Source organism: Oncorhynchus mykiss, chromosome 10, assembly GCF_013265735.2.
Source record: "Oncorhynchus mykiss isolate Arlee chromosome 10, USDA_OmykA_1.1, whole genome shotgun sequence".
Classification (NCBI taxonomy): domain Eukaryota; kingdom Metazoa; phylum Chordata; class Actinopteri; order Salmoniformes; family Salmonidae; genus Oncorhynchus; species Oncorhynchus mykiss.
This window is the reverse complement of record NC_048574.1, coordinates 68,386,715-68,406,805: the sequence shown is the minus strand read 5'-3', so window position 1 is coordinate 68,406,805 and position 20,091 is coordinate 68,386,715. Positions and strand designations below refer to the sequence as shown.

Below are 20,091 nucleotides of genomic sequence, written 5' to 3'. Positions count from 1 at the left end.
GCTTAGTGAGCCTGTATTGTGTGTCAGATAGGTAAGATTATCATATGAACATAGTCAGCAACAAAAAGACTATCGCTCTGGCATCCAGACTGGCAGCCTATCTGACAGCTTCTGGTTTCAGCTCTGACACTGTTACCCTCAAGACATGTAATAATCGGGTAATAATGCCATTTTGTCTTGAGTATTGCATGGAAATACCTTCAATTTCTCACATGGTGTAGTTTGTCTGGTGAAATACTATAGATGATGAGACTATGTAAGTAAAATAATATTGAAAACGAAGGAGTCAATTGACATGTAAGAATTAGAAGCAGATTATTCTGCACTGGGGAAATTAATTCATATGAGCGCTAATGACCATATTTAATTGAATTGATCAGCTGCTGTTATTTCTCAATTGTCACTCAATTATCAGGGTGATAATAAGGTCTTGGAGTTCATTTGAGTTGAAATCCTCAGAATAACCTAAATCAACAGGCTGATAAAATAGGACAGATGAGATTTAAGGACATCTAGCATTTACCACCTGACCTGGCGCCTGTTAAAAGAACAGAGTTGGATTTCCGACCGGGGGGGGGGGGGATGGGAGTCAATTGGAAAAAAAGAGCTGAGGAAAAGTCTTCCCTAACCATGTCTCCATTACCCAGACCTGATAGAGATACGTTGTGACACCATGACATCGCTGTGACGCTATACATACATCATGTTATACATAGACGCACAGCCAGTGGAGGGGACCTCAAAGCCCTGGCTGTGTGATATCTGAGCCTTTGAAAACGCTATGACGACTATGACAAAGGCAATGTCGTCATCATCCATATATTTTGTGTGTCGTCCAAGAGAGTTGGCTGGCAGGCCTCAAAAACAAATCAGCACATGTTACAATGATGATACAAGCACACAAACGTACCCTTTAAAATGACACGGTAATATCATTACAATCTGAGCTGTCTGTGTATAATCAATTACACTAATATCACATTCCATCCCCCAGGTGGACATGATCAGAGCCATAGACATGACCGTGAGATAGTGGGCTTCAGATCCGGCCGGTGTGACACTTCAGTCAGCCATGGTCTCTCTCTCTCTCTCTCTCTCTCTCTCTCTCTCTCTCTCTCTCTCTCTCTCTCTCTCTCTCTCGCTCTCGCTCTCGCTCTCTCGCTCTCTCACTCTGTGTCTCAGAGAACTCCTGCCAGAACTTCAGATTCCGGAAAAAGAAGCTGAGTGACAGCTGTGCCCTCCCACCCCATCTCTCTGTCCCTATTTTGTCTTTGTCCCTCCAGGATGAACAAGGGACAGCAGGCCACTGTCTGGGTGGCCCACAGCCCACTGCTCTGGCATGTCTCTCTGCCTCCCTCCATGCCTGCATGCTTTCCTTTCTCAAACTCAAAGGAGGGAATCCTCTTCTGGCTCCTTTTGTGAATCCTGTCAGATACCGTGTCCAGACCTGGCATGGAATCCAACCACACCAGACACGGATCCAGTGGTGTGTTGTCAAGCACACCATGCACTTTCTGCTTTCCATTAGAGAAGGTCACATCAATACCACTGATTCAGATAAACCTAAAGTGAAACTGAGTGGTAGCCTTCCAGTGTTTGTATAAAACTCCATCTCAAATGATATATAGACTGATTAGTGCTCAGCGCTTCTCCCTATTTAAATGAACTGAGGCGTCTTGCAGAAGTGGAGAGGGACGCCTTCCTTGGTATTTATAAGAGCAATAACGTGGATAGAGTATGTAAGGCTAAGTAATGGCCACATTCCCTCTGAACCAGGTGTCTCTGCTGGGACTTTCATAAAGTTACAGGAATAGATCAAAATGGAGGGGTTCTGATGTCTCTAACTGATTTACGAATTCATTTATTACAATCTTTACAACTAACATATCAACCACACTCCCAGCTCACATTTCTTTTGCGTTTCAAACTGACAATAATATTGGTTCTCACCATCAGATGAAATGTTTTATAGAAGACGGGATTTTGAAACGCCCCTGTTTCAGGCTCTTAATAAATTTGTCCTTAGAGTGATTTATTAATGCTAGGCTAATCGTTTGAGTAAGCAGTAAGCACGGCCAGTATATCACAGCCACTGCTAAGTGTTGGCCCCTGGACATTTTCAATGTTCTTAGACCTGAGTGAGAAGACTGGATGTTTTCCAAGTATGGGGCTCCCTACGGTGCATCCATCTTTGGATAACTAACTCAGACGGTAGCTAGCTAGCTTGCCTCCCTATGCTCCAACAACATGTAACTTTAGTGGCTAACAGGTCAAATTAATTTACCACTGTCATTTTAATGACTTGTCAGGGGATTTGCCAAGATTCTCAAGATAGTCTCTTGTGAGCCTCGATGACTAAGGATATAATGGAGACATCAGTTAGGTTAATTCCGATTCCAAACATGTTTGATTGTATCTCCTGACTGTACATCAGAGGAGGCTGGTGGGGGGAGCTATAGGAGGATGGACTCATTGTAATGGCTAAAATGGAACGAAGTCAAACGTGGTTTCCATATGTTTGATGTGTTGGATACTGTTCCATTATTCCATTCCAGCCAGTACAATGAGCCTGTCCGCCATTGCTAACTACCAGCACACTTAGCTAACTAGGTCCCATTGTTGCAAAGAGTTATGGGATATTAGATACCGTTGTTTTAACCTTTGTCATCTTCAACCTCGACCATGGTCAGCAATCCATCCATAAAGCAACCAGCAGCGCCACAGAAAACCCCCCCAGTGTCCTTTCATCCCACCTTCTTCATCAGGTCATCAGGTCCTATTTACATTGCTACAGTATTCATAGCCATACATAGATATACTTAGGGTGGTGGGTGGGACTCAAGAGGAGGGGGAGGATATCATTGGTCAGAATGAGGTTTTGACAGCCAAGAGAATGATGCAAGGGTGAGCAACAGAAAGCGGCGCCCATGTAAGTATATCCCTGCTGAGTGACAGGAATGAGGACCATGATTATTACATTTCCTCATTCCTCTTTTTATTTATACTGGGTCACATTGCACTCTGCCTTCTGCGACATGGCCCGGTATAAACTTGCAGAAATGTACATTTTAGTAATTTAGCAGACTCCCTTATCCAAAGGGATTTGCAATCAACTAAAGTAGGCAAAACAACCACATATATACAAAAATAATAATAATGTTTTATTGTCACATACACCGGATAGGTGCAGTGAAAGGAGGCTGGTGGCTGGTGAGGGGAGGACAGCTCATATTAATGGCTGGAATGGGATCAAACACATGGAAACCATTTGTCTGATGAGTTAGATACCACTCCATTTATTCCGTTACAGCCATTACTATGAGCCTGTCCTCCCCAATTAAGGTGCCCCCAACCTCCTGTGGTTGTTTTACAGGGTCAGGGTAGTACGGTGCCCCTGGAGCAAATAAGGGTTAGGTACCTTGCACAAGGTCACATCGCTAGATTTTTCACCTTGTCAGCTCAGGAATTCAAACCAGCGACCTTAGGGTTACTAACCCAACACTCTAACCGCTCGGCTACCTATGGCCCTTATTATTACAGTCCCTACAGCCAAAACCATCAACAATATCTGTGTGAATATAGATTTCACATGTGGTCCATTCATTTAGTCATTATATTGAGGTGTATGATCAGAATTTCTATACAATTTATTCAATTACAACAGCTTTCTCTTTTTTTAACGTTGGCGCTACAGTACAGAAAGTATATTCTCAAATGCCAGAGTGCTCAACTTAGTTTCCTCTGGGGCATTCCGAAGATCCCATGGTTGGGATTTTGGATTGGAGGAGCCAGGCATATTAATAGATCCTATTGGCCACTGCCGTGCACTGTAAAATAACACTGACTCCAGAACAGTGACCTGATCTGGGTCGGAAAGGCAGCATGCCGCACATCACAAGTTGACAGAGAGAGTGGGTAACCCCCAATGGTGCCACTGGCGCTTATTGCATCATTTTGGAGAAAACTAACCTAACTGTCCATGGCAACTGGCCAAAATGAATCATTTAATCATATATATACACAAAACTGAGTGTACAAAACAATAAGAACATCTGCTCTTTCCATGACATAGATTGACCAGGTGAAAGCTATGATCCCTTATTGATGTCACTTGTTAAAGCCACTTCTAATCAGTGATTGAGACATGGATTGTGTGCGTGTGCCATTCAGAGGGTGAATGGGCAAGACAAAATATTTAAGTGCCTTTGAGCGGGGTACTGGTTTGAGTGTGTCAAGAACTGCAATGCTGCTGGGTTTTTCACGCTCAACAGTTTCCCGTCTGTATCAAGAATGGTCCACCACCCAGAGGACATCCAGCCAACTGTGGGAAGCATTAGAGTCAGCATGGGCCAGCATCCTTGTGGAACGCTGTTCTGAGGGCAAAAGGGGTGCATCTCAACATTAGAAAGGTGTTCCTAATGTTTTGCACACTCAGTCTATATGCCATTTAGCAGAGACTTATCCAAAGCTACTTACACTCATGCTTGCATACATTTAACGTATGGGTGATCCTGGGAATCGAACCCATTATCCTGGCATTGCAAGAGCCACGCTCTACCAACTGAGCTCAATGAAACGACTAAGTGGTGTCAGGATTTTTAGTCCTCACAGAACTTCCAGACTGAGGGAAGGAATGATAGAAGAGAGAGAGAGGAAAGGAAAGGTGCATCTGCTAAATGACTAAAATGTCAATATAAGTGAAGGAGAGGATAGATACTGACGTTATAGCTTAAGTGGAAGACATACAGATGTGGGATCTTAATTTGATCCCCCTGTTGCAGGAGAACCTTTCTGCGATGTAGGACATTTAAAACATGTAGTGTATTTGAGGTTTGAAAAATGCTTCTGAAATGTACCATTTACACTCTGAAGTACAAGTGTGCAAGTGACACATCTTTAAACAGACAGCGAGAGAGTAGAATATAATGTAAAGTATAGAATATAAAGACAGTTTTAAAAGAAAGTATGGGGAGCAGCAGACAGCTTTGCCATATGGAAGCAGACATGAATAACCTCTAGGGGCCAGACATCATAACACCAACACTCTCCCAACACCAATAAATCTATCTGCCCCGTGTCAGGAGGCAAGGAGAGAGCGAGAGAGAGGGAGAGGAAGAAGCCTCCGCCTCACAGTCACAGTATACATGTAGGTAGACCTTCAACTGGCACCAGGGGACAGTAAATCGTTGGCCGGCTGTTGACATGGCTGACAGGTTAGATCCGAACACACACTTAGGAAGTCATGGTGCCTGCTGTGTAAAATGGCCACGACCCACTCAAGCCTCATTCACTGTCTCTCACTGCCTCGACAGCACACAAACCTACAGTACTGTTATGTGCTGTGCACTAGCCCTTCTGGAAACAAATGTTTTAGCATGGGAACAACTATGGAACATCATACATGCTCTCTCTCTCTCTCTCTCTCTCTCTCTCTCTCTCTCTCTCTCTCTCTCTCTCTCTCTCTCTCTCTCTCTCTCTCTCTAAAAAGACTATTCCCCTCCTCTGAAAAAGTGCCATTCTACCCCTCTGGAACAGAGCAGGGGCTGTGATGCAGTCAAACGTTCCTATCTTAGTATTGGCTTTGATTTCTGGCGGTTGTGAGTGGGGTCTGTGGGGGACTATGAAAGGGGATACTTCCGGTCCTGGAACTCTCCCAGTCCCATACACCTGTCTACTAGGGTTCCCACTTCACTTCCAGGTATGTCTGTGTGTGTAGCAGGAGACGGGAGTCTTGAAGGCAGGAAGCACATTCCTTGTTCCCAGGAATGATCGCATAACACTGTTACCTCTGCCACTGGTCTACTGTCATTCCCCATGCAGCAGGAGCCTGGAGTGAAAGGGGAAACTACCAGATTATAAAACCGAGAATGATTCAACACAGGGAGGGTATTTTCAAAATACAACCAATTAGCATGACTATATATGTACATTTGTATCATTGCTATTGCTATGAAACCTAAAACGGCACAACCTCCTCTTGCATAACGTATTAACCTTGGCAGAGTTTGCCTGGAAGCTAATATTCACTATCTACTCACTAGCCTATCATTTTCTTAATGAGCGCTCTTAAAAAAATCTGATGTAGACTTCCCATATCTATCTAACTACCTGGATGAGTTTAAAACTCTGATGCAAGACTCTGTTCAGGAGGAGTGTAAATTGTTATCGTATTGTTGTGCTGATTGTATTGCATTGTTGTGCTGATTGTATTGTATTGTTGTGCTGATTGGATCATATTGTTGTGCTGATTGGATCGTATTGTTGTGCTGATTGTATTGCATTGTTGTGCTGATTGTACTGCATTGTTGTGCTGATTGTATTGCATTGTTGTGCTGATTGTATTGTATTGTTGTGCTGATTGTATTGCATTGTTGTGCTGATTGGATCGTATTGTTGTGCTGATTGTATTGCATTGTTGTGCTATTTGTAATGCATTGTTGTACTGATTGGATCGTATTGTTGTGCTGATTGGATCGTATTGTTGTGCTGATTGGATCGTATTGTTGTGCTGATTGTATTGCATTGTTGTACTGATTGGATCGTATTGTTGTGCTGGTTGTATTGTATTATAGTGCTGATTGTATTGTATTGTAGTGCTGGTTGTATTGTATTGTTGTGCTGATTGTATTGTATTGATGTGCTGATTGTATTGTATTGATGTGCTGATTGTATTGTATTGATGTGCTGATTGGATCGTATTGTTGTGCTGATTGTATTGTATTGATGTGCTGATTGTATTGTATTGATGTGCTGATTGTATTGTATTGATGTGCTGATTGTATTGCATTGTTGTGCTGATTGTATTGCATTGTTGTGCTGATTGTATTGCATTGTTGTGCTGATTGTATTGCATTGTTGTGCTGATTGTATTGCATTGTTGTGCTGATTGTATTGTATTGATGTGCTGATTGTATTGTATTGATGTGCTGATTGGATCGTATTGTTGTGCTGATTGTATTGTATTGATGTGCTGATTGTATTGCATTGATGTGCTGATTGTATTGTATTGATGTGCTGATTGTATTGTATTGTAGTGCTGATTGTATTGCATTGTTGTGCTGATTGTATTGCATTGTTGTGCTGATTGTATTGCATTGTTGTGCTGATTGTATTGCATTGTTGTGCTGATTGTATTGCATTGTTGTGCTGGTTGTATTGTATTATAGTGCTGGTTGTATTGTATTGTTGTGCTGATTGTATTGCATTGTTGTGCTGATTGTATTGCATTGTTGTGCTGGTTGTATTGTATTATAGTGCTGATTGTATTGTATTGTTGTGCTGATTGTATTGTATTGTTGTGCTGATTGTATTGTATTGATGTGCTGATTGTATTGTATTGATGTGCTGATTGTATTGTATTGTTGTGCTGATTGTATTGTAGTGCTGATTGTATTGCATTGATGTGCTGATTGTATTGTATTGTTGTGCTGATTGTATTGTATTGATGTGCTGATTGTATTGTATTGATGTGCTGATTGTATTGTATTGATGTGCTGATTGGATCGTATTGTTGTGCTGATTGTATTGTAGTGCTGATTGTATTGCATTGTTGTGCTGATTGTATTGTATTGATGTGCTGATTGTATTGTATTGATGTGCTGATTGTATTGTAGTGCTGATTGTATTGCATTGTTGTGCTGATTGTATTGCATTGTTGTGCTGATTGTATTGTATTGATGTGCTGATTGTATTGTATTGATGTGCTGATTGTATTGCATTGATGTGCTGATTGTATTATATTGTTGTGCTGATTGTATTGTATTGTTGTGCTGATTGTATTGTATTGATGTGCTGATTGTATTGTATTGATGTGCTGATTGTATTGTAGTGCTGATTGTATTGTATTGATGTGCTGATTGTATTGTATTGTTGTGCTGATTGTATTGTATTGTAGTGCTGATTGTATTGCATTGTTGTGCTGATTGTATTGCATTGTTGTGCTGAATGTATTGCATTGTTGTGCTGATTGTATTGCATTGTTGTGCTGATTGTATTGCATTGTTGTGCTGATTGGATCGTATTGTTGTGCTGATTGTATGGATGACAGACACACTGAACTTATTCATTATTGGGATAGAGCTCAGAGGCTAATAATAGTTGTGCCGTTAGACTAGTTTCCTTTGAAGAAGCTATATGGAAATTGAAAAATACCTTTTATGATAGAATGACACTGCCTTTCATCCAAGCACCTTGTCATAAACCTATTATCACACAGGGATAGCCAACAATAACAAAAACAGTGTTGAGGAAACATTCAAAGGTGGCCATTTTGAGCGAGGCAGAATCCAGGTCAGGGCTTTGCTGTGTCTTTCAGCAGGATTAGGTGAAGGGACGGAGGGCTGACACTAGATCAATAATCAGTTATCTGTGTAGTGATGGTAATAATACCCCGTCCTCCTAACCCTAACCGTTCTAACCTGTTCTAACAACTTGAGTCCATCACTCAACGAAGAGGACATCTCTACATGGCCATATGCCCGGAGATGAGGGAGTAGGTCTATACCCCAGCTCACTTTATCCATCAGAGTACCTTATAATCACCCCTCAGAACAGAACCAGTGGGCTGGTTGGGTCCTTATGGGCCTCAAGGGGGTAAGGTATTCCCTCATCAAATAATACATTAAGGCTTGAATGAAGGGAACCTGTCTGAGTTTGTCACTTATGATTCAGTCAGTCTGCTTATTGTTGTCTAACATAGACATCAGTTTCTAAACAACCATTTCCAAAATGCATTTACATTTTTTCATTGCTACTCCTCAGGGCTGACTGATGATTTACACATTCCTCCGTCCATCGGATCTCCCCGAAGGGTGAAAAGTTAAACAGGCACTCCGCAGGGCCTCCCTCTGGGGTCCTGACAGAAAAAGGACAGCATATGCTACCAGGACTTGGAATGTGGCCACGGTCCATTTCAAGAGACAAGACTTCCCGTGCAGAGACACTGGGAAGTCATCACTAAACCCCCCCCCCCCCCCCCCCACACACACACACACACACACACACACAGCCGTGCTATGGGTAGAGCCGCCGCTGCCTCTGTGTCTCTCGACATCTGCTGGGACATGGGAATACTTCCTTCCTCCTTCCTCCCCTTTCTTCACCCTTTCCTCACCCCATCAACACCCTCTCCACCATGGAGATTGTAAGTCTCTAAAAGTAAGGAGATTGAGTGTGTACCCATCCATTGCATGCAAGACTGTGTAACTGCCATGTGTGTAGCTTCCCACTTTTTGGAAGCCAACCACTTGATTTCGTCCCTATGTTATAATGGCATTGAACATGTCACCCTCTCTAGGATAGGGGGTGACCTCGACAATTTATTGTTAAAATGAGAGGCTGCCTAGATCTTTAATTGAAAGACCCTTGCTCCCTTCGGTCTCAACGTAAACTTTGTTCTGAGGCCATTATTGTGATTTTGCTATAGTAAATGTTTGTAGGCTTATGAAGCCAAATTTTATCTATGATCGTACGCTATCCATTTATGTTTTTATATGTTATGTTATATGTTATGCTAACGCTACATCACCACTTCACACATAAAGGTTATGCTAACACTTTGCTATGCTATATCACCACATTCCCATCAAGGTGAGGGACGAGGGGAGAGCTTCATTCAAAGGAATTCAGTCAGGGTCTCAACATACTATTCAGAGTAAGAATAGTAGAATACACAAAGTTCAATTTCGACATTTGGTTGTGCATTAGCAGTTTTTTCTCATTATGTCAGTCACTGACAGTCACTCATTTAGCCCATGGCAGCTAACAATTTTTAGCTTGGTAAGTTAGTCCAGTCAGCTACTGTGCCTTGCGAAAGTATTCGGCCCCCTTGAACTTTGCGACCTTTTGCCACATTTCAGGCTTCAAACATAAAGATATAAAACTGTATTTTTTTGTGAAGAATTAACAACAAGTGGAACACAATCATGAAGTGGAACGACATTTATTGGATATTTCAAACTTTTTTAACAAATCAAAAACTGAAAAATTGGGCGTGCAAAATTATTCAGCCCCCTTAAGTTAATACTTTGTAGCGCCACCTTTTGCTGCGATTACAGCTGTAAGTCGCTTGAGGTATGTCTCTATCAGTGTTGCACATCGAGAGACTGAAATGTTTTCCCATTCCTCCTTGCAAAACAGCTCGAGCTCAGTGAGGTTGGATGGAGAGCATTTGTGAACAGCAGTTTTCAGTTCTTTCCACAGATTCTCAATTGGATTCAGGTCTGGACTTTGACTTGGCCATTCTAACACCTGGATATGTTTATTTTTGAACCATTCCATTGTAGATTTTGCTTTATGTTTTGGATCATTGTCTTGTTGGAAGACAAATCTCCGTCCCAGTCTCAAGTCTTTTGCAGACTCCATCAGGTTTTCTTCCAGAATGGTCCTGTATTTGGCTGCATCCATCTTCCCATCAATTTTAACCATCTTCCCTGTCCCTGCTGAAGAAAAGCAGGCCCAAACCATGATGCTGCCACCACCATGTTTGACAGTGGGGATGGTGTGTTCAGCTGTGTTGCTTTTATGCCAAACATAACGTTTTGCATTGTTGCCAAAAAGTTCAATTTTGGTTTCATCTGACCAGAGCACCTTCTTCCACATGTTTGGTGTGTATCCCAGGTGGCTTGTGGCAAACTTTAAACAACACTTTTTATGGATATCTTTAAGAAATGGCTTTCTTCTTGCCACTCTTCCATAAAGGCCAGATTTGTGCAATATACGACTCCCACCTCAGCTGTAGATCTCTGCAGTTCATCCAGAGTGATCATGGGCCTCTTGGCTGCATCTCTGATCAGTCTTCTCCTTGTATGAGCTGAAAGTTTAGAGGGACGGCCAGGTCTTGGTAGATTTGCAGTGGTCTGATTCTCCTTCCATTTCAATATTATCGCTTGCACAGTGCTCCTTGGGATGTTTAAAGCTTGGGAAATATTTTTGTATCCAAATCCGGCTTTAAACTTCTTCACAACAGTATATCGGACCTGCCTGGTGTGTTCCTTGTTCTTTATGATGCTCTCTGCGCTTTTAACGGACCTCTGAGACTATCACAGTGCAGGTGCATTTATACGGAGACTTGATTACACACAGGTGGATTGTATTTATCATCATTAGTCATTTAGGTCAACATTGGATCATTCAGAGATCCTCACTGAACTTCTGGAGAGAGTTTGCTGCACTGAAAGTAAAGGGGCTGAATAATTTTGCACGCCCAATTTTTCAGTTTTTGATTTGTTAAAAAAGTTTGAAATATCCAATAAATGTCGTTCCACTTCATGATTGTGTCCCACTTGTTGTTGATTCTTCACAAAAAAATACAGTTTTATATCTTTATGTTTGAAGCCTGAAATGTGGCAAAAGGTCGCAAAGTTCAAGGGGGCCGAATACTTTCGCAAGGCACTGTATTTAAACTTGTAGTAGTCATGGCCGAATAATGGCAAATGTGTAGAATTGCAGGAAATTAACTTTAAAACTAAAATAAGTCTCTACACTCTCGCATAGGGCCCCCAAAAGGCTAGGGCCGGCCAACACCCACTCCTGACCAACACCCAGGGGAAATACCCTGACCCCTCGCTCTTTCTCTTCTTACCCATAACGCATTATTTATGACATGTTGTTTCAGTACAGCAATAAAACTCTACAGGGAGACAATGTTCTATGTGAATTTTGCACACTTGTAAATAGTATTAATTTTAAGGTATTGTTCATGGTCCCTTCTGCTGCAGACATTTATTCTATGGAATCTAGAACGTCCAGTGGTGTTTCTCATACACATAAAAAAACACAAAACTTTTATGTGCATATTCGCTGACCAACAGAATGCTGTGTCAACTTGTTCCTACATGCCAGTAACAGACTCAGGCAATTGTTGCCTTTTCATGCCTTTATTTGATGTTACTCGGTGTGTGTGTGGTGTGTGTCCTACCAGCCCTGACTCAGTGCTCTGCACATGTTAAACGTAGTCAGACAGAAACAAAGTCACATTAGACAGATGGCAGAGAGGTATAGAGCCAACGCTGCACCTGGTTCAGATGTGCTGGCTGGAATCTCAAACAGAACAGTGGGACAGACTACACTACAAACACAGGGGATTGTGGAGCTAATTGAAGCCCTTGTGTCCCCTTCCTGTTGTAGCCAGACCCTCAATTACAGACAGCCCTGAGAAAGAAAGCCCTATTATCCATTAAGGCTATACTGTCTGAGAGCGACAGCCATTTATGGCCATCTGGAATTCAGCATGTTCTGCTTTAGCAGAGTAAGAGGACGTGTCCATCCAAAACAAATGGAAACTTTGGGAAAACACATGCATTAAAAAATATAAATAATTAAGAAAATAAGTCTCAGTATTTCAGCATGTGTGGATCGGAACAGTACAGGAAAATAATTCCTTGTTGTGCAATATCTTCAGAAACTAGTTAACAACCTTTCTCCCACTCTGTTCTCACAGTCAATTCTCTGTCCTAACAGGAGAGTTCATTACTGGGCGTGAATGCTAACATGAAGAGGAAAGGGTTAACTTAGAAAACAACAAGAGGAATTGACCAAAAGGCCATGACACCTAAACCCTCCGTGGCCATCAACCATGGTGATGATGATGATGATGATGATGATGATGATGATGATGATATTGTGCTAGCTAGCTAGTCCTCAATCCAGCATAAATATAGCCCAATCTTTTCTTACAGTGTGTCATGCAGGGATGCATTTCAAAACCTCAGAATGTGTTAAGCATTTACAGCTGATGTTAAAATAGCAACGCATGCCTCCATCCCCACCTGCTATATTTTGTTAATTTGCTTTGCATTCGCTATATATATCCGTGATGCAGATAAACTACGTCCACAATGGTACTTTGGACAAAGTGAACCATAACAAAGCGCAAACTAATATCCAACAACTGATTCGTTTCAAAACTCCACAGTCTGTGTGTGATACACAAATGTGTAGAATATGTAGAATATACTTTGAAACCAAAAACTTATTTTATGATAAACATGCTTTACTCCAATAGTTGAAATCTACCGACAATGCGATAGAAAAGCTACGTTATATAAACACTAACATCATAATCATGCATATTAATTACTGTATACTGAAAACACCAATAGGATTGTCACGATAGAAATGCAACCTGTGTGGATAGTTATGAAGTCCAATAAGATACGGTTCATATGACATCGGACCAAAAGTTAATTTCCAGGGGAATATAAATACACACAGCTACTGAAATCCAAAGCCTCCCAAGCAAAGGATCCCTAGAGAAGTTAAGGAATGGATCTGGCAGCAAAACGCAGAAGACTATATCGGATGGTGATGACAAGTCAAACAGAAAATAGAATCCAAAAAATAGAAGCACTTAAAACGATTCCATGAGAATTTTGGATTGTGATGCAAAACTTGCTAACTTCACTATGAAATAGTTATGTGTGTCTGAGAAGCCACACGTTTCTGTTCCACTAACCTAGAGAAGCAATGAAACAGAAACCTTAACAGTCACCTTGATCCTTACAAAACTGCTGTTCAAAATGCTGTTTCCTCTACACACAGGGTCAAAGGCTCATGCTATTCTCACTGATCTAGGATCGATTTCCATAAAAACGGACATATGGTTTGATGAATACTTGGAATGCCTTGGAGGCATTGGAGGTGGCAAATTTGGTTTCATGCTATCACTTCAAACACTGAAGGAAACCCAGGACAAAAACCACAAAGGAAAACTCTCATTGTTCATGATACAATAAAGTTCAGAGCTTTTTTAATTGCCGGGCGTTCCATCCCTTTCACTCCTAACACACCCAGGGACACTGTTCGGCCCATGTCCCCACTGACCTCGTCCACCCCTTCTTTAAACCTGCCACCCTCAGCAGTGGGGCGAGGAGAGAGAAGGGGCTCTGTGCTAGCTGTCAGTCATGGCGAACTGCGTTTAAGTCTTTGTGATGCAAACACTTTGGAGATTGACAGAGAGCAGGAAGATTCAATCTCAAAGAGACATTCAATCTTAAAAGAAGGCTGAAGCCGAAAAGAATGCCTACAGGCCATGTGATATAAGTCTGCAGTAATGGGACACGACAACGTCAATGAGCATGAGGTTCAAATATTAAAAAAGAGGGTCTTACCTTTATCCTCTACTGTGAAGTAGAAGATATCACTTGTGGCGTTGCTACCATCAAGCAGCACGTAGCAAATCTTCATTTCGTCGATATCAGCTGATGACATGAAAGGGAGAATTGGAAATGTAAGGAGGAGAATCTGTACATTCTTTAGAACATCTGAGATGATTACTCCACTTTCTACAGAAGGTTACTTACAGCCCTCAGGCATCACTTTAGATTATGTCAAAGACAAAGGCATTACAATACTGCTTCTGGAGTGTGAATACTGGTCTTACTGATATTGTAAACATAATTTTCCCAAAGTACAGAACTTCAATCAATTTAAAATAAAATGAAAAAAAAGTACATTTGCCAGATTTAAATGTTTTGAATGTTCGTTCACTTTTTCCTCAATTGTGTTTTTACTTTTTATATATGTAATATTAAATGCTAGTCTTACCTTGTGTGAAGGCCTTGATGCTGTCATTGCCCAGGGCGGTGTTCATGATGAAGCCGTGCTGTGGGGCCTCGGCCACGGAGTACTTGAGGACTTTGTGAGGACTGTCTCGATCCTCAGACTTCAGGGCCTTGCTGGTGATCAGGAAGCCAAGGTGGCCGCTATGCAGAACCCTTAGGGACGGGGCAGCCTTGTTGACCACAATCTGGGGGACCCCATTGTCAATAGTGCTGATGTGAATGGTCATCATCTGAGGCTTACGTGTCTCGTACACAGTATCAGGGAATACGTAGAAGTCGTTGTGTGTGCCGTCGGTGACGGTGAACGAGAAGCTATCCTCGTTGGACTCGGTGCCATCGTGCTTGTAGGTGATGAGGTTCTCGTTCAGGTCCTGCTTGGTGAAGGTGTTGATTGGCTGGGTGCCGTTGAACAGCAACTGGCCATGAACCGGCACCTGGGTGACCACAAAGCGCAGCAGGTTGTCTGGGGTGTCACGGTCCTCCACCGTCAACTCGAATGGGGTGATGAGCTTGTTTTCGCCCTCTCCCAACAGCAGCTTGTGGACGCTCAGGACAGGTTTCTTGTTGTCCACGTCCGTGATGGACACTCTGAAGGTGCGGAAGACCGGGTTGTAGCCGTCCGTCACCTCGAACTCAAAGCTATCCATCTTCATCTCATCGTCTGAGGTGTGGATGTAGTAGATCTTGTTGCCGGCCAGCTGCAGCTGGGTGAAGGTGGAGATGGGCACACCTGGGAGGTCAGTGCATTCAAGATGGCCTCTGCTAGGGGCACGTGTGATGCTAAAGCTGAGGAACTCATCCGGGCTGTTGATGTCAGTGGTGCTGAGCAGGTCAGTGGTGAGAGTCACTTTGCCCCCTTCTTTTAGGGTCACGCCTTTGTTGATGACATCGGGGAAAACCATGTCGATGCTTCCGATGTTGATGTAGAAGTATCGGTCGATAAGGGGGTTAATGCCGTCGGTAACGTCGAACTTAAGCAGGTCACGGACACCCTCCTGGCCCGTATGCACATACTGGATTAGGTTTTTGTCGACTTCGTCTTGAGTGAAGTTCATGTCGAGGGTGATGTTGCCCACAACGTGTCCGAACTTGGTGATACGCTGGAGATAGCCTTGGCTTGGACCGTAGCGCACAACGTAGATGAGCTCTTTGTCTTCCGAGTCCAGATCAGTAGCCTTCATGACCCTGTTGTTGATTATTTTGGTTTCTCCGATCTCAACCTCCAGTCCGTCATTGATGGCCATTCTCGGTGTCTCGTCATCGACAGGAATCACCATGATGAGAATCTTCTTCTCCACTGTGTGTTTCCCGTCTGTGAGCCTAACTTCGAAGCTGTCTTCTTTGGTCTCTGAGTCGTCATGTTCATAGATGATGTTGGAGGCCTCATTGATCTGTTCCAAGGAGAACCTGACAACAGGGACTGTGCCCGTTGTAAGCTGCTGAACTATCTTGCCATGCTTGGGGTTCTTTATGACCTCAAACTCCAGTTCGTCCCCTGGAATGTCTGCATCGGCCGCATTCAGGATGGGTGTGTCGATGACCAGACTCATGCCCTCCATCACAACAAACTCACGGATGAAGATCTCTGGTTTCTCATCATTGTCAGGGATGATGACGATGGGGAAAAAGTGGCGATCAGAGAAGTTGATGCCGTCAGAGCAACGGAAGGTGAACCTGTCTTCCACAGGCTCCACACCTTTGTGGATGCTCTGGACATAGTAGATATGACCGAGGAAGACATCTTTGAAGCTGAAGGCGGTGATGGCGGTGCCTGCTCTGGACTTCTCAGAACCTGGAGCTGGGGAGATATTCTCCACGTACCCGGATGTTGATTGGACAATAACGGTGCACAGGATGTCATTGTTGTCTGTGTCCATATCCTCAGTCATAACGTGATCCAGAGTAATGACGTTTTTCTCCCCTTCTATCACCACAAACTGCTCCCCGACGCTGACAATGGGTGGGATGCTGTCGACAGGCAGGATGGTGACGAGCACCCGGACTCCTTGGACCTTGTTGCCCCCGACGACCCATTCATCGGACATGTCGGAGATGGTGAGGTTGAAGGAGTCATGCTCTTTGAAGGAGCCGATCTCACCACTAGTGTGGGCATACATCACCACCCCGTTGATGATGTCCTGTTGGGTGAACCTCTCGGTGCGGGCACCTCTCACCAGGATCTCACCGAGCCTGGGGGGCTCCTCAACGATGAAGGTCAACATGAGGTCGTCAGTGTCTTCGTCACGGCCCTGGATGACGTTGCTGGTGATTTCAGTTGCCCCGTTCTCCAGGACATCGATGGATGCCCCTAGAAGGCCAGCAGGGAGCATGATGGTGGGGGTCTTGTCATCAACTGGGTTAATGGAGATCTTGATGATGATAGGTACCTCATGGAAGCCGTCGCTGACATCACACTTGATAACGTCACTGAGGCTTTCCTCCCCGCCATGGATGTAGGCAATATGGCCATTTTCGATGTCCTCCAGGACAAATGTCTCACTGTTCGACATATCGATCCCTAAATACTGCAACTGCCCATAGCGAGGAATCTGGGTCACAGTGAAGAGAATATTTTCATATTCTGTGTCCTGGTCGGTGGCATCGAGCTCCTTCTTAGTGATGATGTACGTGCTTCTCTCCTGGCAAGTGAAACCAGTGTTGGTGATAAAGGGAGGCTTGTTGTCAACGGGCTGTAAGAAAATAGTGAATAGTCCATCTACTGTATTCCCAGCAGTATCCTCCACAATGAATGTGAACTGAAGGACTTTTGGAGTGATGCCCAGTTCCTGGTCTGGGGGCTTGTAGGCCACTTTGTGGTGGTTGACCTGCGCCTGTGTGAACTCACTGATCACAGAGTCGGGACTGTCAGTCAGAACAATGTCACCCAGGGGGGCTGGGTTGTTCTCATCTGTGTCAGTGGGGGGCTTGGTGACGGTGTATTTCAGATCCCTGTCATCCGAGTCCAAATCTGTGTAACGCAAAAACGTCTTCTTGAAGTGAGTCAGCTCATACTCTTGCACTGTCATGTGAAGCGTGGCCCCTGGGTAGAGCTCTGGTGGGAGGTCATCCACCGGGTGGATTTTAATGGTGAAGGTATGCTCACCGGACTGGTTTGGTGGGTTATTGTCGTCTTGGACGCGGAACACAAACTGATCCATCACAGTGGTGGTGCTGTGAGGCCCAATGTGGCGGTAGAAGAGCTTCCCATCTAGAATGTCCTGCTGGAAACATTCAGTTACCACCTGTTCAAACATCTCATCTGTCTCACTGAACTTCCAGAGAGAGGGGTTAGAGGGAAGCTCCACTTGTCTGAGGATAAGCTCCCCTACAGTGGAGTATGGGGCCTCAAGGATGAATTTAATGGTAGAATCCTCTGAGTCTATATCTGTGGCGCTCAGAATGAAGGGGGAAATCTGCATGATTTCATTCTTGAAAAGCACCAGGCCGGTGTTTGCATTGATAATAGGGGGTTCATCGTCAGTGGGGGCTATAGTGATAGGGAACAAAAACTCAACCTCATTGCTGCCATCAGTCATTCTAAAAATGATGTTGTCGCTGTAGGTGTCGCTGCCGTCGTGCTGGTAAACCACGATGCCGGCATCTAAATCGGCCGGTGTGAAGAATTTCCTGCGCGCGCCGAGCACTGTCAGCTCGCCGTGCTTCAAGCCGTCCACCACTGTGATTTTCACATTGTCCAGGTTATCTTCATCACTGATCTCTAAGTTGTGAGAGCTGGAGAGAGTTCTGGACTGGCCCTCAAACAAAAGCTGCCCTGTGTTCTTGGTTGCCACGGGAGCAAGAGTATTCATAGGTTTCACCACAATCATGAAGGCAAACGTATCAGAGACGGCGCCCTCTGTATCTACAATTTCAAACTCGAGCTGGAAAATCCTCTCTACTTCTGAATCCTCGGACGGAGGCTTATAGGCTATCTTCAAATCTTGAATGTCTCTCTGGTAGAACGAGGTGATGGGGAGGTTCTGATCATCTGTACTGATGATGTAGCCTTGCTGATGGCCCAGGGGGGAAGTAATGTTAAAGATTAAGTCGTCTGGATCAGATTCAACATCCTCGGCAGCCAACATATCACTGGTGATAGCTGTCATCACAAACTGATCAATCTCCATCATCATCATAGCAACAAAACTAGGTTTAGGAGGGGTGTTCTCTGTACCCTCTCTGATTCTAACCATGATCTGGAAATGCTCCTGCATAATGGTGTTTCCCTCATTATCCTGCAGCTCTACCAACATGGGGATATAGTCTCTGTTAGGAGAGTTGGTGGTGGATGTGTGCTTGTAGCGAATGCCTTGCTTAAGAAACTCATCACAGTCCATCATCTGGCCATTAGTGGAATTATTTAAAAGGGTGCCATACCTGGGGAGACCGCCGGCGCCGACCAGCGTGGCGACCTTGCACTGAGTGACACCATCCTCAAAGGAAAAGTCCATGCCCTTTTTGTCGATGGGGTTGCTGTTGCCGTTGAGCTTGTCCACAGCCAGGGGCATGTTCCTGGTGAGGACCTCCAGCTGCTGGAAGACCACCTCCACCTCCAGCATGAAGGGGATGACCACCGTGTCCGTCTGGGAGTCGTAGCGTAGCTGCAGCTTCACCCTGTCTTTACTGGGGCTCCGGGAACCAAAATGAGTGTATTTCACCTCATCACCGCCAAACGCACAGGGGAACTTCTTGGGGCTAAGCATTCCGGGTTTTTGGGCCAGTGGGTCATTCTCCAGGACCGTGATGGAGCAGCGGTCTCCGGGCTTCACCTCAGTCACCAGGTCATTGACAGCGTCCAGGTACACAGACTTCCCGAAGGGAACACGGAGGCCATTGTTGGCCACAATGATGCTGTCAGCATGATGTCCTTGTCTTTGTCGGTAAAGGAAAGCCGAATCGAATTGGTGGGGCTCCGCGTCCACAGAGGAAAAGCAAAAGACAAGAGTGAAAAGCACAAAGAGGCATCTCAACAAACGTGCCTGCCCTTTACAAAGTCCTGTCCTTTGCAGACAACCAGCCATGTCCACTGCCAGTTGCCCTGCCACTTTGTATAACTCAGCAGAAATAAATGTCCTTCAAATCAAATCTCTCCTGAGAAGAAAAAAGATGAGAAAAAGTAAACCCCACTCTGGCAGTTGAAAAGTTGAAGCTTGGGTCTCTTGTTCTCTCTCTGCTCCCTCTTTCTCTCTCTCTCTGTCCACACACACTCACACAGGAAAAGTGTAGTTGATCTTATGGTGCAGGTAATACTGAAGCAGGAGACAGTGACAGCGCCCCCAGACTCCTCCCTCTGACAACACGGAGAGAATGCCTCCCGCCCCCAACAGCTAATTTAAGAAAGCACATTGGACAGCCCCTCCAGTACCCTTGCCTATCCCCCCCCCCCCCCCCTTGCCTATCCCCTCCCTCCCCACTCTCTTCCCCCTGCCTATCCCCTCCCTCCCGCTCTCTTCCCCCCTGCCTATCCCCTCCCAGCCTTCCCTCCCCCTCTATACCCCCCCAGCTTTCCCTGTCTTAGCCCCCCATCCTC

The 20,091-nt window shown here is 44.3% G+C and overlaps 1 protein-coding gene across 1 annotated transcript in view; it reads right to left on the bottom strand.

The window, feature by feature from the left end:
- Positions 1 to 19,790, bottom strand: part of LOC110534535 (FRAS1-related extracellular matrix protein 2) — a 52,057-nt gene extending 32,267 nt beyond the window's left edge. The window contains exons 1-2 of the mRNA XM_021619425.2: positions 14,545 to 19,790; positions 14,109 to 14,198 (exon numbers count right to left, since the gene is read on the bottom strand). Coding sequence (XP_021475100.2) covers positions 14,109 to 14,198; positions 14,545 to 19,582 — 5,128 coding nt within the window. The 5' untranslated portion in view covers positions 19,583 to 19,790. The remainder of the gene's footprint in view (positions 1 to 14,108; positions 14,199 to 14,544) is intronic.
- Positions 19,791 to 20,091: the final 301 nt, after the last annotated feature.